The sequence below is a fragment of the Macaca nemestrina genome, chromosome 17, assembly GCF_043159975.1.
Source record: "Macaca nemestrina isolate mMacNem1 chromosome 17, mMacNem.hap1, whole genome shotgun sequence".
NCBI lineage: Eukaryota > Metazoa > Chordata > Mammalia > Primates > Cercopithecidae > Macaca > Macaca nemestrina.
The window spans coordinates 14,373,702-14,399,663 of NC_092141.1; the positions used below are offsets into that span (position 1 = coordinate 14,373,702).

At 39.6% G+C, this 25,962-nt stretch overlaps 1 protein-coding gene across 2 annotated transcripts in view; it reads left to right on the forward strand.

The window, feature by feature from the left end:
• Nucleotides 1–25,962, forward strand: part of LOC105473529 (cytochrome c oxidase assembly factor heme A:farnesyltransferase COX10) — a 140,621-nt gene that overhangs the window by 76,903 nt on the left and 37,756 nt on the right. For both annotated transcript variants that reach the window (XM_011727344.2, XM_011727347.2), the window contains exon 5: nt 13,705–13,775. In XM_011727344.2, the coding sequence (XP_011725646.2) occupies nt 13,705–13,775 (71 nt within the window). The remainder of the gene's footprint in view (nt 1–13,704; nt 13,776–25,962) is intronic.

The following is a 25,962-nucleotide window of genomic DNA, read 5'->3' on the forward strand; positions in this document are numbered from 1 at the left end:
CTTATCACGTTCTTCATAGAAATGGAAAAAACTATCCTAAAATTTATATGGAACCACAAAAGACCCAGAATAGCCAAAGATGTCCTAAGCAAAAAGAACAAAACTGGAGGAATCATATTACCTGATCAAATTATACTACAGAGCTATAGTAACCAAAGAGCATGGTACTGGCATAAAAACAGACACATAAACCAATGGAACAGAATAGAGAACCCAGAAACAAACTCACACACCTACAATGAACTTATTTTTCACAAAGGTGCCAAGAACATACACTGGGGAAAAGACAGTCCCTTCAATAAATGTGCAGGGAAAACTAGGTATTTATATGCAGAAGAATGAAACTAGACCCCTATCTCTTGCCTTACACAAAAATCAAATCAAAATGGATTAAAGACAAATCTAAGACCTCAAACTACTACAAGAAAACATTGGGGAAACTCTCTAAAACATCAGCCTGGGCAATGATTTCATGAGTAATACCCCACAAACACAGGCAACCAGAGCAAAAATGGACAAATAGGACCACATCAAGTTAAAAAGCTTCTTCACAGGAAAGGAAACAATCAACAAAGTGAAGAGACAACCCACAGAATGGGAGAAAATATTTGCAAACTACCCATCTGACAAGGGATTAATAACCAGAATGTATAGGGAGCTCAAACAACTCTCTATAGGAAAAATAATCTAATAATCTCATTTTTAAATGGGCAAAAGATTTGAATAGACATTTCTCAAAAGAAGACATACAGATGGCAGACAGGCATATGTAAAGGTGCTCAACATCATCAATTATCAGAGAAATGCAAATCAAAACTACAACGCGATATAATCTCACCCCAGTTAAAATGGCTTGTATCCAAAGGGAGACAATAACAGATGCTGGCAAGGATGTGGAGAAAAAGGAATCCTTGTACACTGTTAGTGGGAATGTGAATTATTAGTAGAGCCACTATGGAGAACAGTTTGGAGGTTCCTCAGAAAACTAACAATAGAGCTACCATATGATCCAGCACTTCCACTGCTAGGTATATACCCAAAAGAAAGGAAATCAGTATATGGAAGAGATATCTGCACTCCCATGTTTGCTGCAGCAGCTCTGTTCACAATAGTCAAGATTTGGAAGCAACCTAAGTGTCTATCAGCAGATGAATGGATAAAGAAAATGTGGTCCTCATACACAGTAGAGTACTATTCTGCCATTAAAAAGGATGAGATTCCGTCATTTGCAGCAACATGGATGGAACTGGAAATCTTTATGTTAGGTGAAATAAGCCAGGCACAGAAAGACAAACATTGCATCTTCTCAGTTATGTGTAGGATCTAAAAATCAAAACAATTGAGTCTATGGAGATAGAGAGTAGAAGGATGGTTACCAGAGGCTGGGAAGGATAGTGGGATGGTGGGGATGGTTAATGGTACAAAAAAATAGGATGAATGAATAAGGCCTAATATTTGATAGTATAGCAGGGTGACTATACAATAATAATTTAATCGTACATTTTAATAACTAAAAAAGTATAATTGAATTGTTTGTAACACAAAAGATAAGTGTTTGAGGGAATGGATATCCCATTTTCCATGATGTGACTATTATACATTGCATGACAGTATCAGAACATCTCATGTACCCCATAAATATATATACCTACTATGTACCTACAAAAATTAAAAATTAAAACAATTAAAAACAATCTTTAAAGAAAACACATGGTCTTTATAGACAGTTGAAAACTACAAAAAGGTAAAGAATAGTAAATTAGCTTACCTCTCACTATCCAGAGACAAGGATTGTAAATATTTTGATGTTTTCTCCTTCCATCTTTTTTCAGAAAGCATTGCTTGCAAATTGAGATCTCTCTGAAAGGAAAAAGGGGTCAGTTCCATAGCAGTGATTCTTGGAGCTAGTAGAAACCAGTTTAACTTTCTGAGTGTTTTACTTGTAGGATGTGGCACTTTGCCTCTGATAAGTGCTAGGTGACCTTTTAGATCCTTTATTTTTTCCTTCATGGATGAAGCCTTAAAATCCAGCCTAATGAGAGACGGCCTGAGTAATCTGTTTAGAGGAGAATATTGCCCCAATCACCACATGGAGTGAAAAGCCACTTCTGATGAATGCCAGAGCACACACATTCATTATTTCAAATGCCTCATAGGGGGAAAATCAATGGGAAGGAGTCTTACTTAGTTTGTTTATTCTAGGTAAGGCAACAGAGCATTGGTAACGAGAGAGTAATGGCTGACTGGGTGTCTTTACTGATTTGTAAGCTGAAAGTAATGGCATGTGGAATCCTGCTGGATAAGGTGCCTCTCCCTGTGCTTTATTTTTTTTTTTTGTTTGTTTTTAACATCCCTTTTAACTTGGTCTGAGATTGATTGAGACATTATCTTGAACCCTGGAAGCTGTGAGCCATATTGGAATGACAAACACTTGTTGACAGTGTTGAGAAGATGGATGGAAAAACAAACTCCCACGAGGGTCACATGTTTGTTTTCCTGTTGACTCTCTAGAAGAATGTTGCGTCCATTATTTAACGCAGGGGAAGAAAAAGTTATTATCAAATTCAGTATTTTCTGAGCCTGTCTTACAAACATCTCTGGAATACATCTGTCTTTTGCATAGGATATAATTAATCAAAGTAGGACTAGGAAGTACATCACTTAGGCTGTTCTATTTCTAGCCATTTTTGTTATCTATGTATTTTGGCTCACAGAGTTCAATAGTATCATAAGTATGTATTGTCTGTTAGAAGGATTAGTAAGTGTGTATTTTGTATCTGAGCATTAACTATTTGGATAATATATAATTATAATTAATATATATTTTAATGTATTACTCGGTAATTATATATACTATATTAAAATACAACATGTTATATTTTGTAATATAAAAGGTATTATTAGATAGGCTATAACATATATAACAATATAGTTATAATATATTAAAGTTAATATTCACTGACATTAAAATGTATATAAGAAAGCACAAACATTAGAATAGGTGTCTAATAGATATATCCATTAGTATAACACGCCCTAGATTTTTATCATGTGACCATGAGGAAAAAAAAAATGATCCATTTACTACTCTGTTAAATAGAACTGTTAATTGATTCCCAAACCGATTATGAGACGAAGACTAGTATAAATACTTACTATGTTTATATCAATTATTGCCCTTCAGATACTTAAACTAGGAATACCGTTTCTACTACAGGCAAGTTATTTTGTAGGTATGATGTATGTGAAATGAAATGATTCGAGGTTGTTAGCTTTACAGTGTATTATAAATAATTTAACTGCATCTGTCTACCGAGCATCTTCTCACTTTTTTGTAATAAAATTTTCCTTTGCTATGGAGAAAATAGTACATGTGGTTTTAGTGGCTATACTGTGTCTTTGTGTCTCTCTACCAACACCCTCCGCATGCTCGCAGGATAGTTACCTCATTCCTTGGCCATGATGATTCATGGCTGTGATGGTTCTGGACTTTTCTTGGAGCTAGGCGGAAATAAACTAGTTTTTAGGGTGGCTAGGAGTGTGGAAGGCAGGGACTACCGTTGTCATTTTGCCTGCTTCATGGAAAAAGCCTGCATGCAGGAATAAACCAAGCCAATTTAAGAGATGGGAGGAGCCCGTGTCATGATGGCATCATTTGAAATTCTGAATCTTGTCCTTCCTGAAAGCAGGTACAACCCTGTTATAAGCAATAATAAAGCCCCATTTTCCTTTGAGCTAGTTTGAGTTGTGTTTCTATCACTTGCAATCCCAAGAGCCTGAGTACTATAACAGATCCCAGGATTGCCAGAGGGCAATAAATGTGGATAAATGTGCGGGAGGATATGACTGATTGGGAAGGGAGATGGTGAGGAAGTGAACCTGAAGAAAAAAAGGAAAAGTTTACGGCCAGACACAGTGACTCACACCTGTAATCGCAGCACTCTAGGAGGCTGAGGCAAGTGGATCATTTGTGGCGAAGAGTTCGAGACCAGCCTGGACAATGTGGTGAAACCCCATCTCTACCAAAAATACAAAAAATTAGCTGGGTGTGGTGCCGTGCACCTGTGGCCCCAGCTACTTGCGAGGCTGAGGTAGGAGGATCCCTTGAGCCCGGGAGGCAGAGGTTGCAGCCAGCGTGATTGTGCCACTGTACTTTAGCCTGGGCAACAGAGTAAAACCCTGTCTCAAAAAAAAAAAAAAAGAAAAAAGTTTACAATGAAAGGAGTTCTAAAAGATTGGTGGATTTTAATGACGAAAGACTGAGAGGAAAACCTCTTTTGAACATTTAACCTAGACAGAAAATAAGTTGATTTCTGAAGAAAAGGTGTTATTCCTTTCTGTGCAATATTAACGTTTGAAATGTTTAGTCTTTGTGTATTAGGATGTTGGAGGTTAAAGGAGTCAAACCCCGTTGTAGGTTTGATTTCAACTGGAAAGGGTGGAGGCCTTGGAGGTAACCTGACCATTAGAATCGATGTCCAGTCTTTCCCTCACTTCTCTTTTATCCCATTCTGTGGCCACAGACAACTAAGAGAAAGGAGGGCATGTTTTCCGGGGGTTTGGTTTGTATGGTTCCAGGGAAAGACGTTTCAGTTGGCCCAGTTTGAATCAGATAATACACTCAGTAATCACTGTGTCCAGCAGTAGTGTAAGGTACTGGATTCTTTAGCATTTGAGACCATGAACAAGAGCCTTCAACTAGAAGAAGGCAGGTGCAGTACAAGACTGGTCCCTGACAGAATTAGCTTGACCTGGACAGCTGCCCAAATTCTGTTTACTACAGCATATTACTTTCAGTGTTCTCTGAAGTAGTGAGGGCATATGAAAAAGGGGGCCAAACAGTATATTCTAAGGGTTGATATGACTGCATTTGTCTTGTTTTCAGCACAAGTTGCCAGAGTTTTTACTTCACTGCTTCAGAAGTAGTTGGAACCAACTGAAAATGATAACATTATGAAAAACTAGTTATTATAAAGCACAGGAAAAAAAATGAGTAGACTAAAGCCAGCTGTATATAGGTTCTGAAATAACTGTTGAAGTGTTTAAATTGCTCAGTGAAATATACAGTGCTTTATATTTAGGAAATGTGGTTTAAATATCTAAATCAATAGAGTAACCCTAACTGAAAGCATTATAGTAAATGCATGAAGAACAGAATCAAGTAGCATCATGAGTTCTGATCCCTTGGTGCTAGGAAGAATTGCTGGGCCCTCGCTGAAATGAACCAGGAGTCTTGGTTAGCATGGTATTTTTGCCCAGATGTTGCTTGTCCTGCAAAATTTAAGCATTCATGGGAGTCAGATGCTGCTGCCAAGTTATGGCATCCTGGAGTTCAATTGCTATTTATTTCTATCCTTCCATGGATGATGTACCAGAAACATAGAAAAGATAGTATCTATTTTCATTCATCCAGATGAAATGACACATTAGAATTCCTGAACTAAACACACACACACACACACACACACACACACACACTCGAGAACTGCCAAGATAGTTACTTAACCACAACTTTATTTGTTAAATTAGATAACACCTTACAAGCATTTAAATCACTTGATTTGTAATTGGAATCCTCTTTTATCCCATGAAATTCAATTAAAGTACATATATCAAGTCATGAGGAAAGATTATTCCAAATACTTACAGAATGTGTTTGAATATTGGGGAAGGGAAAGAATGTGAACGTTTCAGGCAGGACCTTTTAATTACATGTAATTTCAACTAATTCAGTAAAGAAGATAGACCCTAACAAGCAAATAATTTTTCGACACTTATTATATAAATTATACATCAGTTTTAAATAATATAGTGCAGTCTGCAGATATGTTTGTTTGCACTGATGGTTTATTAAATAAATTATTTATTGAGTGCCTATTTGCATGGTACTACACCGTTTCCCCTTAACATTAAGGAATTATGAATTCACATATCTCAGGAAGTCAGCCATTTAGATTGTTAGTTAAGAGGAATATATTGAAAAACTAAATACCTTTAAGCAGTGGCTCTGTTGAAAGTAAGAGAAATTTGTATCAAAGTTTGATCAGAATGTCAGAACCACTATGCAGGATATCAGGGCTGTGTATTAGTCCGTTTTCACGCTGCTGATAAACACATACCCGAGATTGGGCAATTTACAAAAGAAAGAGGTTTAATTGGACCTACAGTTCCACATGGCTGGGGAGGTCTCACAATCATGGTGGAAGGTGAAAGGCACATCTTGCATTGCAGCAGGTAAGATAGAGAATGAGAACCAAGCGAAACAGGTTTCCCCTTATCGAACCATCAGATCTTGTGAGGCATATTCACTACCACAAGAACAGTATGGAGGAAATCGCCACCATGATTCAATTCTCTCCCACCAGGTCCCTCCCACAACACATAGAAATTATGGGAGTACAATTCAAGATGAGATTTGGTTGGGGACACACAGCCAAACCATATCAGGCTGATGTAGGGGTTAGACCTTATGCATTCCTTTGAGTTAAGCAGCCTGTGAGGCTGTTGCCCCAGTATCTAGTGCTGGGCCTGACAAAAGCAGAGCCGTCTGTAAGGGAAGTAGAAGAGAGCAAGAACAACCTGGAATCTGTGAGGATGACCTAAAATCATCAGAATAAACTAGACCACATGACTGTCTCTTGCCCTTGCCACTTCTAAACATCGGACTTTGATAATGCACATGACCTACAGAAGAGCTTGTATGTTCTCCCAAGGAGCAGCGCACATACTTGGCCCAGGATAATGAGAAGCTGGAAAAGCTCGGGGATCAGCTGCAACCCAAGGATATCTGGCAGGAGCTACAGAAACTGCAGGCCCAGCACTGCTCCAGGCCAACAGTGTGAGCCAACAGATTCACAATTGTGTGTGCTCCACTGTAGTACCTGACCTTATGCCAATTTTCCAAGTGTAAGCATGGCTACTGCTTCATTTCCAACTTCCACATCTCATGTAAGCTTCTTTTGGCCAGCCCTAACCTAAAACTGTACAGAAAGGGAATTCTGGGTAATGTAGTTCTGGATTAACTAAATTGACACAGCACAGAGCCATCACGGTTCACTCTTGTCAACTTGGCAGTCAGATACATCTTTCAGCCATACTAAACTTCCAAATAAGGTGATAGCAGAATCATGTTTTATGCCAAACACAATAAAACTTTCCCTCTTACAACCAAAAAATCACTAATTTACTCCCCAAAAGAGAATACAAGTCTCTGTTCATCTTTAGGTGCCATTCATTTCTCTTCAAGCTCCTTGATATTGCATAACTTAAATAGTGAGGTGTGAGTCTAAATACTGTTAACATATTTTACATTAAATGGTAGGAGGATAGGAGAGAGGAATAAAAAGTTTCATATATACAAATACAGTTCTATCAAAATATGAAAAAAGCATTTAGAACTGTTCTAGTCCTCATTTCTGCAACTGATCACAGGGTCATTGCTGGTATTTATAACCACTTTCTTCTGATAGCCAGTCCCTATTCTCTTTGTCCTTGGCAAACACTTTGTCCTTACCCCGTAACACAACCAAAACCTGGAACTGGAGCTTTCATATACTGCTGTGGGAATGAAAAAGTGGCACAACCACTTCGTGAAATAGTTTGAGAGTTTCCTAAGTAGTTTAAATACCTCATCTATATGATATATGTGTGTTTAGCTTTGAGAGTGAAAAGCATATGTCCTTACAAAGACTTGCACACAGATATTCATAGCTGCTTTTCTGTAATAGTTAAAAACTATTAGAAATGTTCAAATATCCATTAACCAGATATCCATCCAAAAACCAAATATCCATCAGCAAGTAAAAGGATGCACAAACTGCGATACAATTGAATATTACTCAGCAATAAAAAGGAATGAACTATTGAAACCCTCCGCAAGATGGTGAATATCAAAAGTTGTTATTTGGAGTGCTAAAAATTCAGACAAAAAGAGTCCATTTTATTTACATAAAACTCTAGAAAATGCAAGTAATGTATAGGAACACAGAACAATTCAGTGGCTGCCTGAGGACAAGAAACTTGTGAATTGGGTGGAAGAGGGGGACTACAGGGAAACATAACGAAACATTTTGGGTTGATTTGAATATATTCAGTACCTTGATTGGTGGGTGTTTTGTGGGTAAATACATAAGTTGAAACTTACCAAATTAAATAGTTTAAATATGTGTAGGTTATTGCATGTCGATTATACCTTAATAAAGATATAACTGTTAAGAAAAAGAGATTGACTCTAACAATGGATAATCTGTATTTTTATTTACCAACTAGAGTGACATTGCTATGTTGTAAAATTATAAAAGATTTATTCACTTGACCTGCTACTTTTAAATTATGTAATTCTTGATGAGTGTTTGTTCTATTTGCATTATTTTGAATTCACATAAATTGCAACCACACATCTCTTCAGTGGTTCAGACAAGTGCCATGGGGATTGAAAGGAGAGAGGGATAACATTTAAGTCAGAAGTTTAGGCTTCAGTCTAGGTAGTTGAATTTGAACTTAGTGTTAAAAGATGGGTTGGGTTTGTTAAGTGAAGATTCAAGGAACATCAGTCTAATCAATGGATGCAGACATAGGCGAGAAATGAGCAGAAGTGCATGATGTGCTACAGTCCATCACTTACACTGTCTTTTCAGATCCTCATAGTAACTTCAATAGTTAGAGAAATTATTCCCATTTGCAGCTGAGGAAACTAAGGCTTCCGACATAATTTTCTCCAACTTCAGAGTCAGAAACTGGCTGAGTCTCCAACTCCCGTGGGCAGTTTGCTCTGTTCCTGAGACAGCGACGAGTGTGACCAGGGGATAAAAATAAAGTAATTGAGAAGCTTGAAAGTAGTGTGAGGGCTGGATTAGGGATAGCCTTTGAATAACTTTCTAAGAATTTGGATTTTTCAGTGTCTGTTGGAAGTGAGCAGTGTGAGGAGTCCCTTCAGTATTTTTGAGCAAGTAATTTCATTAGGCTTCTATAGTAGTGGCAATAGCAGAGTGAACCAGGAAGGGTAGGTTCGAGAAATATTATGAAGTCCAAATAATCGGGATGTGGTGATGAATTGGATATGGTTGGCCAATGCATGGAAGAAATCAGCTGATTCTAAAGATTCTGACATAGGTTATAGAGAAGTTGTATGTTTAACAAAAAAGAATCTGGAGAGGCACTTTGATTTTCATAGGAATGTGTTGAATTCAATTTGAGACACATTGAGTCTGTGATGTTAAAACACCTAAACGAAAAAAAAAAAAAAACCAGTAATCAAGTGACTTTACAAAATTGGAGCCCAGGAGAAAGTCGGGGCTGCACACGTAGTGGTTTTATTGAAAGATAGGAGAGTGAGGCCGGGCACTGTGGCTCACGCCTGTAATCACAGCACTTTGGGAGGCCGAGACGGGTGGATCACGAGGTCAGGAGATCAAGACCATCCTGGCTAACACGGTGAAACCCCGTCTCTACTAAAATACAAAAAATTAGCCGGATGTGGTGGCGGGTGCCTGTAGTCCCAGCTACTCGGGAGGCTGAGGCAGGAGAATGGCGTGAACGCGGGAGGCGGAGCTCGCAGTGAGCCGAGATTGCGCCACCGCACTCCAGCCTGGGCGATACAGTGAGACTCCATCTCAAAAAAAAAAAAAAGATTGGAGAGTGAACACAGAAGGCAAGGGTCTGCACTTTGGGTAAGGCTCATTGTGTTGGAGGGAAAGGGAAAGATTGCTTCCTCTTCATCTCCGCTGTCACAGCCCTTGTTCAGGCCCTCATCATCTCACCTGGGGCTTCTTTACAATGTTTTCTGTCAAAATCATCCTCCAAGTGGCGGTCATAGGGATCAATCCAAAATACACCTCATACACAGCAGAGTCTTGGCATATTAGCATGGCACGTGAGACTCTCCGTGACCCTTGTCTACCTCTGGAGCTTCATCACCAGCCATGCAGCAACACTCATGGTAACAGCAAATAAACTAATCTTTAGTGAGCACATTCTGTGTGCCAGGCATCATGCGTATGTACATTATCTTAATCCTTACATCACCTGACAAGTTCTATATTATATGAAGAAATTAGGTTTACCCAGGTTGCACAGCCACTATTCAATGGTAAATCTGAATTTTTTTTTGCTTGTTTTTTGAAACAGAGTCTCGCTCTGTCATCCAGGCTGGAGTGCAGTGGCGTGATCTCAACTCACTGCAAGCTCTGCCTCCCAGGAAGGTTCACGCCATTCTCCTGCCTCAGCCTCCCAAGTTGCTGGGACTACAGGTGCCCGCCACCACGTCCAACTAATTTTTTGTATTTTTAGTAGAGACGGGGTTTCACCATGTATCCAGGATGGTCTCGATCTCCTGACCTCGTGATCCGCCCCCCTCGGCCTCCCAAAGTTCTGGGATTACAGGCATGAGCCACCGTGCCCGGCCTAAATCTGAAATTTAACCCTAATTTCTCTAGGTACAAGACTGGGCTCCTAATCGGTCTGCTGTGTTGAACTTCTCCTAGGTACTCCAGCATTTCATCAAAATTCTGCCTCCTGTGCATTTGTTTGTGCTTCCTCTGTCTGGAGTGCTTGTCCCTCCTACCCTATACCCTTAACCATCTAGCCCTGCTCAGCCTTTAAGCTTCCCTTAAAGAGTACTTGAGGAAAATCGTTCTTGCCCTTTTCTGTCTCCCTACCTGGGTTCAGAGCCCATTCTCTGGACTCCCATAATCCTTTGCACAACTCTGTCCTCCTACTGCACATGTGATTATAATTAACCAGGTTCTCTTATCTCAGTCCTTCTAGTGGATTAGGGGTTGGCAGACATTTTCCACAGAGTAAGACAGTGAACATTCTATGCTTTGTGGGATATGGGTCTCTGTTGCAACTGCCCAGCTCTGCTGTTCTGTAAAAGCAGTCATAGCAATACTTAGGCAAATGGGTGTAGCTGAATTCCAATAAAACTTTGTTTATGGACCCTGAAATTTGACTTGCATATAATTTTCACATGCCACAAGTACTCTTCTTTTAACTTACTTTCCCAATTATTAAGGAGATATAAAAAGACAGTGGCTTGGTGGGTCTTAAAAACAGGTGCAGGCTGGATTTGGCCCATTAGCTCTAGTTTGCCAACACCTGCATACTGCATAGAGTAAGAACTTCTTGAAAGCAGGTTCTGAATCTAATTGACTTTTGTATCCGCATTGTATGGTGTGTAGTAAACACTAAGGAAATTGTATGGACTGAATAGTGACCTAAAGAGGAGCATTGAGAGAATGTAGAATTAGGAGAACCCCTTTTAAGTAGTGTGTTCAAGTCAAGGCAGGACTGTTTTCAAAAGGAGGGGAACATTCTAGGCATTTATCCTGTAACAATAATTGCACACATATGCAGATACATGTTTAGGGATGTTTGTCATATAGAATGATGAACAATAACCTACCTGTTCATCTCTACGGGATTGGTTTTATGGTATATCCATTAAGTGGAATATGCTGCAGTAGATAAAAACTGCAGCTGCCACAGTTTCTTCCAACAGAAACCAATTCAAAAAAGCCACCTGTAGAGTGAACACTGCCATTTCCTAATCTAGGGTCTTCTCATGCAGCCATGGCCTCAGGCAATGCAGGTGAGGCAATGCAGACTCCTGACATTTAGTTTCTTACTCTGACTACAGCCACACACACAGGAACCCAGGTGCAGCAGTGCCCAGGAAGCTCTGAAAACTCAGGCTTGGTATACAGCTCCTTTTGCAATGCATGTAAAATGCTTCACATGTATAGCCCATTCTTCGTAAAGGTTAGCCATCAAGAGAAGAATATCTTGTATTCTTACAATTATAGATAATATATGCTCTCTTAATGCTGTGGGGATAGTGGTGGTTATCATTATTGGTATGCAGTTTTCTTTTAAAGGTCTGAGAATCACAGGTAGCTGACCATTGGTTAAATGAGCTGTAACTGGATGGTCAGTATGCCCCAAGTGTGAGGGGCTAGGGCTAGTAGATACTTAATATGAATGACAGGGAATCCTCACTGTGCGTAACACTCAGAGTGTTGTGAGTGAAGTGACTATAGTAATGTGAAAGGAATGAGAAAGAAAAAAGTAAATAATCATACTGGAAAATGTCATTGTGTTTAGGAATATCAAGACATTGTAAAAAAATTAAAAGTAGATAGTCTGTAGTACAGGATACAGGGAAAGGAAACGTATGTCAAAGTTTTTTTTAAATTAAAGGGAACACAATTTACCAGATGTCCCAAACTTACAGGGATAAATTCTACATTTCTCAAATAGTTCAGAATAAATTTTCTTTCATTTTTAACCTATACTTCTTAGCAAATCATGCTAGATGACTTGTAAAAGTACAATAAAATACAATGTTACTTATTCGTCTTTTTAGCACTAGTGTTTACTTTTTTCTAACATTTATAGAATGCATATCAAGTACAACACACTCTACAAAGAGCTATGATTCATACAGACATTAGTAAGACATGATTCCTGTCACTCAAATCTAATCAGACCAGGAATTTCTGAAATCTGTTGTTTATGTTTCTCTTGAAAAAAAAATTTTGTGGTCAAATAAATTTGGGGACCACTGCCTAAAGTAAGGTTAATTAGGTTTCTTCACTTTGGGATTTCTCAGAGATTTTATTGTACTAATATGGTTTGACCATAGAGTCAGTTATTCTTCCTGGAGCAACTCCAGGGACAGTAAGGGAACATAGCTGGGGAAATACTGACTTCAGCCTTCCATTGAATTATTGTTTCATCTGTTGATTTGGTTCTAGCCCATTGAGTCAAAGATATGCTTAAATAATAACCTGATCAGCACATTTTTTGAGTATTCTGTTTTAGCAAAAAAAGAGACAAGTAAGAGACATTAATAACAAATTTAAGAACATACTGTACAGTTTGTCAAGGTTTTGGAAAATTAGTTTTGATAATCCCTTGGGCCTTGTCTTTTAATAGGTAAACAATTAAAACTGTACTTCATTATTAGGATGACCATACCAATCTATTGTCCAAGCTAGGATGCTTTCAGAATGAAAGAGGTTTCTGTTAATGATGCTGGCACCAAGATGTGAGTTAGAACTATCCTGGACAGAACAGGATGGTTACCTTCATCACAGTATATCCTCAATTTCATCTGAGATCTTAATTATGTCAGCCCTGGTTCTTGACATCAGTAGTCCATTCCCCAGGGTCAGTTGATTCTTGGTTGATTCACAGGCTTTGGGTTGTGTGAAAGATTCTGAAATTATTTACAGCGCTAATGCTTCAAATCTGAAACTATACAAGTGACCCTTGAGTGACACGGGTTTGAACTGTGTGGGTCTACTTATACATGGATTTATTTCAATCAGCGTAGACTGCAGGATGTGAAACTTGAATATAGAGAGGGGCCACCTTTTCTCATAGGCGGGTTCTGGAGGGCCTACTGTGGGAGTTGAGTGTGTGTGGATTTGGTTATCCACACATGGGGGATCCTAGAGCCAGTCTTCTGCATTTGTCAAGGGACATACCACTTGTATGTTTAACAAGTGATTTTCAAAGTGGATAAAAGTAGATATTCCTGGCACCTAGTGCAAATTGTTTTCTTTTTTAATTTTTCTTCAAGAAGTGCCAGAGTATTGATTTATACTATCAAAATTAAAATGAAGTTCACTATAGAAAAAATGTTCAGTACTAAAGCAGAAGAAAGGAACTGTTTTATAGTTAATGTTGTCTGTCTTTTTACAGTTTTTTGAGGTGCCATTTGACTCAAACATGAATAGGACAAAGAACAGACCGCTGGTTCGTGGACAGATCAGGTAAAATCATGAACACAAGTGTCTTCCACATTATAAAGCATTCATTTGCTTGTTCATCTGAGTCATTTCCCACTATTTTGCTTTGAGCTGTGAAGTGAAAATAAAATACCCACAAAGGAACAAATTGATATGGAAATGCAGTACTTTCCACCTCTAACCAAAATGTTTTATAAAGCACTTGAGATGGATGTAAGAATGGCAGGGTTTTTTTTTTATGGTAGTAAATTATGTGATAGATTTTTTTTGTTAATTCTACTTTGAGACATAGACTTTCATTTGTAGTGGCTGAAGATGAAAACATTGCATTAACGCAAATGATTTTCAGACAGATCCATCTAGGGTCTCAGCAGAAGGATGTCTGAAATCTTACTTTTTCAGATAAACTGATAATGCTGTTGTATGCCAAGTAAAGCACTGCCTCCATCACTCTCCACCAATTTCAATTAGGTAGAACTAAAAGGCATATAAATATTTTAATATCACTAATGCTTAATAATTAAACATTTTACTTCCTGGAGACCTCTAAACCGGCATTTAAAAACTTTTTTTTTAACCTAATATATATTACAAGCCTAGAAGAATAAAAAGGGCCAAATGGTTTATACTGACTGTGATAAATCACTGGATTCTGTCTTCACGTTTCTAGGCAATGCCCTCATGGAGCTTAAAATTTATTGTGGTAACACTTGTGAATCAAATGATCACACATATTTAGGTAAAACAATAAAGGAAGCAAATGTATATGCAGTCAGATTAATCTATGCAAAAATGATCTTTAATATTATCTGGTTTTAGACATTTCTCAATGAATTTATTAAAAAGGGCAATAGAACCAGATGAAAAGATGTAAGAACAAAAAACTCACATCTACTGATACTTTATTTCTTTTTTCTGAAATATAAACAAAGGTATATGCTGTGTTTGAGGTTTAGAAACTGTCAAAAGTACTTTTATTTGGGTAGATCTGTTTTAGAGGGGAAAATGCAAAGTCTGTAACCTATCTCAAGAGCTAAAAGCTGCTGTTGCCCCTGGTAATGCTTTGGAATTTCTGTTCAGTCGTTTTTCCTCAGTGAAATTATACCCTCCTTTAGAACCAGGGAAGTGTAGGAATAGGCCCAGCAAGTAGTCTTTAAGCATAATCAGATAAAGGCTCATCTTTTTTTTTTTTTTTTTTTTTGAGACGGAGTCTCACGCTGTTGCCCAGGCTGGAGTGCAGTGGCGCGATCTCGGCTCACTGCAAGCTCCGCCTCCCGGGTTCCCGCCATTCTCCTGCCTCAGCCTCCTGAGTAGCTGGGACTACAGGCGCCCGCCACCGCGCCCGGCTAATTTTTTTTTTGTATTTTTAGTAGAGACGGGGTTTCACTGTGGTCTCGATCTCCTGACCTTGTGATCCGCCCGCCTCGGCCTCCCAAAGTGCTGGGATTACAGGCCTGAGCCACCGCGCCCGGCCAAGGCTCATCATTTTAAACAGCCCATCTTTACTTTGTCCAGCCCATCTTACTTTGTGGTGGATGCACAACCTGTTAGTACTCAGGAGGGAGCACTGGGGCCTTAGCTGTTGTAATTGGCAACACTCTCCTTTTAAAGGGGGTTTGGATCATGATCCCAAAAGACACAGTCCCAAATATTGAAGTCCCAAAAGATCAAAATTCCTAAAGTCTCGAATCCCTAATGTCCAAAGTCCCGCAAATTCCAATCACAGGATAGTAAAATCATGTTAGGTGGAACTATCACTTTATTTTTATCTTTATTTAAAGCTTAAGTATGGTTTAAGGAGATGCATATGGATGCCAGGTTGACAAGGGGTGAACTTGTGGACTTCATTATAGGTGTCAACTTGACTAGATTGAAGAATACCTAGAAACCAGGGAAAGCATTATTTTGGGTGTGTCTGTGAGGGTATTTCCAGAGGAGAATAGTGTGTGAATCTGAGTAGATAGGGAAGATTTGCCCTCAATGTTGGTGGGTAACATCCGGTTGGCTGGAGGCCGGAAGAGAACAGATAAAGAGAGCGAATTGGTGTCTCTGTAAGAGCTGGGACAGACTTATCTTCCGCTGCCTTAGACATCAGAACGCCAGGCTTGCTGGCCTTTGGACTCTAGGACATATACCAGGAGCCCCCTGGGTCCTGAGGCTTTCAGCCTGAGCTGAAAAGCTCCTAGGGTCATTGACATCCTAGGGTCTTCAGTTTGCGGATGGCCTGTCGTGGGACTTCTCAGCTACCATAATTGCATGAGCCAATTCCCCTTAACAAATCCCCTCTCATATATCTATATACACATCCTATTGGTTCTGTATCCCTGTAGAACTCTGACTAATACAGATTTGCCACTGGGGAAGCCAAAGATTATTCCTTCTTATTGTATTTCTTACAGCACAATGGAAGAGATCTGTGATATTGTTCCCTCTAAAAAAGACTGTGATAAGTTAAGTGTATGAGGCTACCTAATGGTGAAAGATAAACATTTTCAAGCTAATTATTATTGGTGCTTTGAAAGCAGAAAATTGCTTAATTGCAACAGCTGGCAATAACCAGACTTTCAAATGGATAGCATATACTTAAAAAATTTGTAGACCACAACCACTTTCGGAAAACAAGTGTAGTGAGTGTTTCGAAGACCATAGAAGTGAAAATACTGGCAAAAAATACAAGAAATCTTCCCTGTCAAATTATTCTGTCATGTACAACTTCTGCCCCTTCACACATAGCACCATGTTTGCCTTCAAAAAATGCCCTTCATCAGAGAATAAAAGGAATTCAACAAGCCCAGGAACCTTCTGAACCAAAGACACTTGCTGATATTGAAGTTCCTCTAGTGTCACAAAAAACCATTAAATGGTGACCTGTTCTTGATTAGTGATTTGACTGTCAAAGAAGACAGACTTGTTATACTTACCACTCAGTCTAATGTAGAAAAATCAGCACATGCTTCACGTTGGGTAATGGATGGCACTTTCAACTATCCCCACTTTTTTTTTTTTTAATCAACTATATAGAATATGCCCCTGTTGGATCCACAAATTCTAAAAATTATTCCCTCCTTTATGTATTAATGACTGGAAAATGTGAAGCAGTTTATGAACACTTATTTGAAGATTTGGAAGACTTTGCAAAAGAAAATGGATTGTAATCAGATCCTCAAACACAGATACAGAGTTAGGTGCAATCAAGGCATCTAAAGTGAATTTCAAGATGTTACCAATAAAGTGTATTTTTTCCATTCAGCCCAATGCATTTGGCGGAAAATTCAGATGAGCGGGTTGGCTACACGATTTGGCAACACTGAAAACCGAAAACCTCACTTTAAAAATACATTATTTGCCTGCATTGGCATTCCTTCCAACTTATGACATTCCAGGAGCTTTTAATAAATTAAAGCTGCATTTGCCTGAAGAAACCAGTAAAGTTACTGACTGGTTTGGAAATAATTATGTGCATGTTAGGATAAGATGACACGAAATGGTGCTGCTCTTCGATCACCAGTATTGTTTCCACCAAATTTATGTTCTGTATATGGGTGCATATGGAATGGATTTCCTTTTACCCAAAATAACATAGAAGCATGGCATAAGACGGGAAAATTTATTTATTTATTTATTTTTCTATTTAGAGACAGAGTCTCACTCTCTTGCCCAGGCTAGAGTGCAGTGGCGTGATCTTGGCTCACTGCAACCTCCACCTCCCAGGTTCAAGTGATTCCCCTCCCTCGGCCTCCCAAGTAGTTGGGACTACAGGTGTGTGCCACCACACCTGGCTGATTTTTTGCTATTTTTGTAGAGACGGGGTTTTGCCATGTTGGCCAGGCTGTTCTTGAACTCCTGACCTCAAGTGATCCTCCTGGCTTGGCCTCCCAAAGTGCTGGGATTACAGGCATGAGCTACCGTGCCCAGCCGGGAAAATTTAATAAGGCATGCTCATGTCAGTTTATATCAAATCATAGAAGAGTTTCAAAAAGATCAGAACCACATTGAAAATGAATGTGAATGTATTCTCCAAGGAGAGCCGTGTCTTAAAAGAAAAAAAGCAGCTATTCATCGTGATGCAAGAAATCAAGATATGGGTAATGATTATGAAAGTCGGCCTGCTCTAATGGACTGTCTCTGTTCAATTGCTCATAATCTATCCCTGTAATACTCTTTCATTTGTCTAATTTTCTTTTTTAGTTTTTTTCTTTCTCTTCAGTTTTATTCACCATTTTAAATTGTCGGCATTGTTTTTACAATTCACTATGCTATGTATTTCATCTTCACATCATTTCCAATTCCGGAGGTGTAGATTGTGTAAGGCCTTTTAGAGTTCTAATTCAATTTGTGCGTTTTTTGCAAACCTGACTCCACAAAGTGCATTATCACAAATTTGACTTTGTGTATTAGCATTGTGCATGGATGTAAAAACACTGACAGTTCCTCAACAAATGGAAAGATGTCCTTTTTATCCATCTGTGTTTGTGAAAGATAGAAGTTCTCAAGATCTTGGCTCTGGGGACTGCGTATGTGGTGATGGTGACCCATCATGGTTTTTGAGCAGTCTTGTGAAAAGACTTAGGTTGTTTGTCATGGCATTTCAGAGGAACACAGTTTTACCGCTGGCTGCACACCATCACCATTCATAGTGATACGGATTTATACATTTCCTTTGTTTGACCTCTTTCTTTATGAATAAGGTTTGTCTGCTTTTAACTGTTATGCCCATGTGACTGTCATTAGTATACCAGAGTGTTTATGCTTGCACAAATGAATATGTTATTATTGCCTATTTTATTGTGTAAAGTGGCTTATAAAGTGTTCTATCATGTTTTTGTATGTTTCTCAAATTCCCTTTCAAAAATGTACAGATATCTTTTAAAGAATTTTTAAATTATTTTTTCCAGAATTATATTTTCAGGATTTTGATCTTTTGGGATTTTAGACTTTAAGGATTTTGATTTTTCAAGATTTCAACATTTGGGATTATGGCGTTCTGTTGAGGAAAATAAACAACGGGTTTCTAAAGCGTCCCTTTGTGCAAGCCATAGACAAAATGGCAAAGAATAGATCCCAGTGAGAACCATTTAGAGTATGTGGCCTTGAAGCAAGTGAGGAACAAGAAGCCATTGGCCAGACATTATAGCCCAAAGATGTATCTCTAGCTATTCAGCTAGATCCAGAGATTAAATTGAGTCAGTGAAAGAAAGAAGAGAAGGTGTCATTGTTACGTGTATATCAGGTGATTAGGATCAAAGAGATCACGTAGGGAAAGTGTTCTCCCACATAGCATGATTGTAAACTGGGCTGAAGGTCAAATGGGTTTGCCCAGGACAGTCCTGGTTTGCCCCCACAGAATTATTGATAACGTCCTGTTTCCCTTTCAACAATGCCCAGTTTGGATGATAACAATAATGCCACACTGTACAGAGGGAAATATGATTCTGATGCTCACAGAATTTCCTTATTTCTGAGGCTGTTTCATGCAAATTGGCATTGCTTATTTTGCTTAGAAGAGAAAAACATATAAATGTAAAGTATAATGTATCTAAATTATTATAGTTTCCAGGTATGCAGGCATACCTGATTTTATTGCACTTTGCTTTATTATGCTTCACAGATACTACATTTTTTACAAATTGAAGGTCTGTGGCAAGCCTGCAGCAGACAAGTCTGTTGGTGCCATTTTTCCAGCAGCACATGGTCACTTTGTGTCTCTGTGTCACACTTTCATAATTCATAAAATATTTCAAGCTTTTTGTTATTATTATATCTGGCATGGTGATCTGTGATCAGTGGTGTTTGATGTTACTATTGTAATTGTTTTGGGACACCACCAACTGTGCCTATAGAAGACAGCAAACTTAATCGATAAGTGGTTGTGTGTGTTTTGACTGCTTCACCAACTGGCAGTTTCCCCATCTCTCCCCTGCTCCTTGGACCTCCTTCTTCCCTGAGAACCAACAATATTGAAATTAGCCCAATTAATAACCCTACAATAGCCTTGTGTGTAGAAGTGAAAGGAAAAATTGCATGTCTCTCACTTTAAGTCAAAAGCTAGAAACGATTAAGCTTAATGAGGAAGGTGGCATGTTGAAAGCTGAGATAGGCTGAAGGCTAGGCGTCTGGCCCCAAACAGCCAAGTTGTGAATGTAAAGGACAAGTTATTGGAGGAAATTAAAAGTGCTACTTCAGTGAATACACAAATGATAAGAAAGTGAAATAGTCTTATTGCTGATATGAAGAATGTTTTAGTGATCTGGCTAGATCTAAGCAGCCACAGCATTACCTCACACGAAAGCCTAATCCAAAGCAAGGCCCTAACTCTCTTCAGTTTTATGAAGGCCGAGAGAGGTGAGGAAACTGCAGAAGAAGCGTTTGAAACTGGCAGGGATTGGTTCATGAGGTTTAAGAAAATAAGCCATCTTCAAAACAAAAAGTACAAGGTGAAGCAGCAAGTGCTAATGGAGAAGCTGCAGCAAGTTATCCAGAATATCTAGCTATAAGTTCATTGATGAACGTGGCCAAACTAAACAATAGAGTTTTCATATCAACAAAACAACCCTCTATTGGAAGAAGATGCCATCTAGGACTTCGATAGCTAGAGGGGAGTAGTGAATGCCTGGCTTCAAAACTTCAAAGGATAGGCTAACTCTCTCATTAGAGGCTAAGGCTGATGCTATCTTTAGGTTGAAGCCAGTGCTCATTTACCATTCCAAAAATCCTAAGACTCTTAAGAGTTACACTAAATCTACTCTGCCTGTACTCTATAAATGGAAAAACAAAGCCTGGATACCAGTACATCTGTTTACAACATGGTTTACTGAATATTTTGAAACCTATTGCTCAGAGGAAAAGATTGCCTGTAAAGTATTACTGCTTATTGACAATGCACCTGGTCACCCAAGAGCTCTGATGGAGATATACAAGGAAACTAATGTTTTCATGCCTGCCAACATAACATCCATTCTGCAGCCCTGGATCAAAGAGTCATTTCGACTTTTTTTTTTTTTTTTTTTTTTTGAGACAGTCTCCCTCTGTCACTCAGGCTGGAGTACAGTGGTGCAATCTCTACTCACTACAACCTCCACCTCCTGGGTTCAAGCGATTCTCCTGCCTCAGCCTCTTGAGTAGCTGGGATTACAGGCATGCGCCACCACTCCTGGCTAATTTGTGTGGGTGTGTCTGTATTTTTAGTAGAGATGGGGTTTCACCGTTTCGGTCAGGCTGGTCTCGAACTCTGGACCTTGTGATCTGCCCGCCTCAGCCTCCCAAAGTGCTGGGATTACAACCATGATTGACTTTTTAGTTTTATTTAAGAAATACATTTTGTAAGGCTGTTCCCATAGATCGTGATTCCTCCGTTGGATCTGGGCAAAGCAAATTGAAAACTGTCTGGAAAGGATTCACCATTCTACATGCCACGAAAAACATTCATGATTCAGGGAGGAGGTTAAAATGTCAACATTAACAGGGGTTTGAAAAAAGTTGCTTCCAACTCTAATGTATGACATTGGGGAGTTTAATACTTCAGTGGAGGCAGATATGAAAGAAATAGCAAGAGAATGAGAATTAGAAGTAGACCCTAAAGATGTGACTGGATTGCTGCAATCTCATGATAAAACTTGAACACATGAAGAATTGCTTCTTATGGATGAGTAAAGAAAGTGGTTTCTTGAGACCTAATGTATTTCTGACGAAGATGCTGTGAACATTGTTGAAATGAAAACAAAGGATTTAAAATTTTATATTAACTTGATAGATAAAGCAGTGTCAGAGTTTGAGAGGACTAATTCCAATTTTGAAAGAAGTTCTACTGTGGGTAAATTGCTATCAAATAGCATTGCATTCTGTAGAAAAATCTTTCATGAAACGGAGAGTCAATCAGTTGGGCAGTGTATTAGTTCATTTTCACACTGATACAAAGAACTACTGAGACTGGGTCATTTATAAAGAAAAGAGATTTAATTGACTCACAATTCCACATGGCTGGGGAGGCCTCAGGAAATTTACAGTCATAGTAGAAGGTGAAGCAGAAGCAAGCACCTTCCTACATGGTAGCAGGAGACAGAAAGGCAAAGGGAGAACTGCCACAAACTTTTAAACCATCAGATCTTGTGAGAACTCCCTATCATGAGAACAGCATAGGGGAAACCACACCCATGATCCAACCACCACCTCCCAGCAGGTCCCTCCCTCGACATGTGAGAATTACAATTTGAGATGAGATTTGGCAGGGACACAGAGCCAAACCGTATCATTCCGCCCCTGGCTCCTCCCAAATCTCATGTCCTTCTCACATTTCAATACACAATCATGCCTTCCCAACAGTCCCTCAAAGTCTTAACTCATTCCAGCATTAACTCAAAAGTCCAAGTCCAAAGTCCCATCTGAGACAAGGGAAATCCCTTTCACCTATGAGCCTATAAAATCAAAAACAAGTTAGTTACCCACAAGATACAATGAGGGCACAGGCATTGGCTAAACGCTCCCATTCCAAGTGGGAGAAATTGGCCAAAACAAAGGGGCTGCAGGCCCCATGCATGTCCGAAACCCAAAAGGACAATCATTAAATCTTGAAGCTCCAAAATAATCTCCTTTGACTCCATGTCTCACATCCAGGGCACACTGTTGCAAGAGTTGGGCTCCCAAGGCCTTGGGCAGTTCTGCTTCTGTGGCTTTTCAGGGTACAGCCCTCATGACTGCTTTCACGGGCTACCCTTGAGTGTCTGTGGCTTTTCCAGGCACATGGTGCAGGCTGTCAGTGGATCTACCATTCTGAGGTCTGGAGGATAGTAGCTGTCTTCTCACAGCTCCACTAGGCAGTGCTCCAGTGAGGACTCTGTATAAAGGCTCTGCCCTGGCAGAGGTTCTCCATGAGGGCTCAGCCCTTGCATGCAGCAGACTTCTGCCTGGACATCCAGGCATTTCCATACTCTGAAATCTAGGCAGAGGCTCCCGAAGCCCAGCTGTTGTCTTCTGTGCACCTGCAGGCCCAACACCATGTGGAAGCAACCAAGGCTTGGGGCTTGCACCTTCTGAAGGCATAGCTTGAGCTGTACCTTGGCTCTTTCTAGCCACAGCTAGAGCTGGAACGGCTGGGACACAGGGCTGTACAGAAGCTGTACAGAGCAGCAGGGCCCTGGCCTCAGCCCATGAAGCCATTTTTCACTCCTATGCCTCTGGGCCTGTGATGGGAGGGGCTGCAGCAAAGATCTCTGGAATACTCTGGAGAGATTTTTCCCATTCTCTTGGCAATTAACATTCTGCTCTTCATTCTTATGCAAATTTCTACAGGCAGCTTGAATTTCTCTGCAGAAAATGAGTTTTTCTTTTCTACCACATGGTCAGACTGTAAATCTTTCAAACTTTTACATTCTGCCTACCTTTTAAACGTAAGTTCTAACTTCAGACCATCTATTTGTGAATGCATATGACTGTACACCTTCAGAAAAAATCAGGTCACCTCTTGAATGCTTTGCTGCTTAGAAATTTCTTCTGCCAGGTATCCTAAATCATCTCTCTCAAGTTCAAAGTTCCACAGATCTCTAGGACAGGGGCATAATATCTCTTTGCTAAAGCATAGCAAGAGTGACCTTTACTCCAATTCCCAATAATTTCCTTGTCACCATCTGAGACCACCTTAGCCTGGATTTCATTGTCCATATCACTGTCAGCATTTTGGTTAAAACCATTCAACAAGTCTCCAGGAAGTTCCAAACATTCCCACATCTTCCTGTCTTTTTCTGAGCCCTTCAAACTTTTCCAACCTCTGCCCACTACCCAGCTCCAAAGTCGCTTCCACATTTTCAGGTATCTTCATAACAGCACCCCACTCCTGGTACCAATTTTCTGTATTAGTCCATTTTCACACTGCTATAAAGAACTACCTGAGACTGGGTCGTTTATAAAGAAAAGACATTTAATTGACTCACAGTTCCACATGGCTGGGGAGGCCATATGGACAAACAAACTGACTTGTTTGAACATTTCTGGCAAATCGTTCTGGCTATAATGATTGTTGTAATGAGGGAGTTAGACTTAGAGCCTCCTTTTATTCCCTGGCAAAGAACACACCTTTGAGTTCATATGTCACATATTAGGGACTCACATTGAAGAGTGAATCCTTTGGTTTGGATGTGGTTTGTTTGTCCTCACCAAAACTTGTGTTGAAAGTTGATCCCTGATGTGTTGGTGTTGGGAGGTAGGGCCTAGTGGGAGGTGTTTGGGTTATGGGATCAGATTCTTCATGAATGGCTTGGTGCTGTTGTCATGGTGAATCCGTTTTTGCTCTCAGGAGACTGGATTAGTTCTCATAGGAATGGATTAGTCTCTGAGAGAGTGGGTTGCCATAAAGCAGGATGCCCTCAGGTTTTCCCATTTGTACATGTCTGCTTCCCTGTTGACCTTCTTTGCTGTATTTTGATGCTGTGTGAAAGCTCTCACCAGAAGCCAGAGCCATGCCCTTGAACTTCACAGCCTACAGAACAGTGAGCTAAGTAACTTCTTTTTTTTTTATAAATTACCCAGTCTCAGGTATTGTTTTATAGCAACATGAAATGGACTAATATAGTGAGTAAACCCACTTTACAAGTTGAGTCTGCAAACTCAGTCATGCAATTAAGGAAAATGTCGGAGAAGTTTAACCTCTTAATAGAAAGATTAAATATTATCCAGTTTTAACTTGGTGACTGGAAAAAGCCAATTAGCAATTTTACAAATTTTTATGTAATAAATAACATGTGAGTCTTCAGGCATTCTTCATATGATGATCATGGTCTAATGAAAAGTGTTACTTAACTGACTCTAAGCATGACAAGTCATTTAATTAATCTCTCCACATTACTGGTTCCTCATGTGTAAAGAACAATCATAATTGCTAACCTAGGCCAGGTGCATGGTTCACACCTGTAATTTCAACACTTTGGGAGGCAAAGGTGGGCAGACCACTTGAGGCCAGGAGTTTGAGACCAACCTGAGCAACATAGTGGGACCTTGTTTTTACAAAAAAAAAAAAAAAAATTAAAATTAGCTGTACATGGTGGCACGCTCCTGTCATCACAGCTACTTGGAGACTGAGGCGGGAGAATTGCTTGAGCTCTGGATTTGGAGGTTCCAGTGAGCTATGATTGCACCACTGCACTCCAGCCTGGGGAACAGAATGAGACCCTGTCTCAGGGAAAAGAAAAATCCTAACCTGTTCATCTCATAACATTATTATGGATATAATAATAAGATCACTAAAATCATGTAAATAAAAGTACGTTGTTAGGGAAGAGGTTTAAAGCTGTAGAGAAATGTTGAGTTGTTTACAGAATTTGAATGTCTTTTTAAAATTTGCTTTAAAATATACTTGTCAGCTAATAACATAAAAAAGAAATTCAAGTTATTTTCAAAGGATGGGGAGGAGTAAGCAAAAACACTTGCTGAATAAGTGAACTCAGAGTGAAAACTGTGTGTTTCCATTATGATTAAGTTGGTAGGCAAAAACACTCAGTGGAAAGTAGAGTGGCGGGTTATTGAAACTTTCCCTCATACTATCATCATCAGAACACTTTTGTGGAGAGTGTTGTCTATGTAGAAAAGGGTGCTAGTTCCTAAGGTTGCAGAGAGGTGAATAACATGGTCTTCATTCTCTTGCAATCACGTCAAGGAGATGGCAACACACGTGCATTAAAAGGACACTAAGTGTTGTCAAAGGTACATTTCACTCAACAAATGTGTTTTTTTAATGCACACGCCAGCCGGGCATGGTGCTCGACCCTAGAGGCGCAGTGGTGATGAAGACACACTTCTGTGTCTCGTGGGATTCTGAGTCATGAAGCATCTCATGTGTGTAACGTGCTAAATACCACAGACAGGCCCACTGTGACGTGGGAGCACAAAGAGGAGTATCTGCCTCAAACTGAGGAGGACAAGGATTACTTCTCAGGGAATGAGTCTTGAAGCTGAGAACCAGAGGATGAGTAAGAAATAAGCCATTCTGCCTGTTCCCTGCTGAGCTCTTGTTTCTGTTCCTTCCTCCTCCACCTACTCTAGTTTGGTGGTCCTTAACCTCCTCCTCATCTCACTTCCCTGCATTTACTACACTCCACACTGTCTGTACCTCCAGCCCAGATTGCTTTTCTGAGCCTAGTTCCTTTGAAAATCTATTGGGCTGCCCCTGCAGGCAGCTCACATTTGTATGTTTTACCCCAATTCACTTTCATTCCCAAATCTTTTT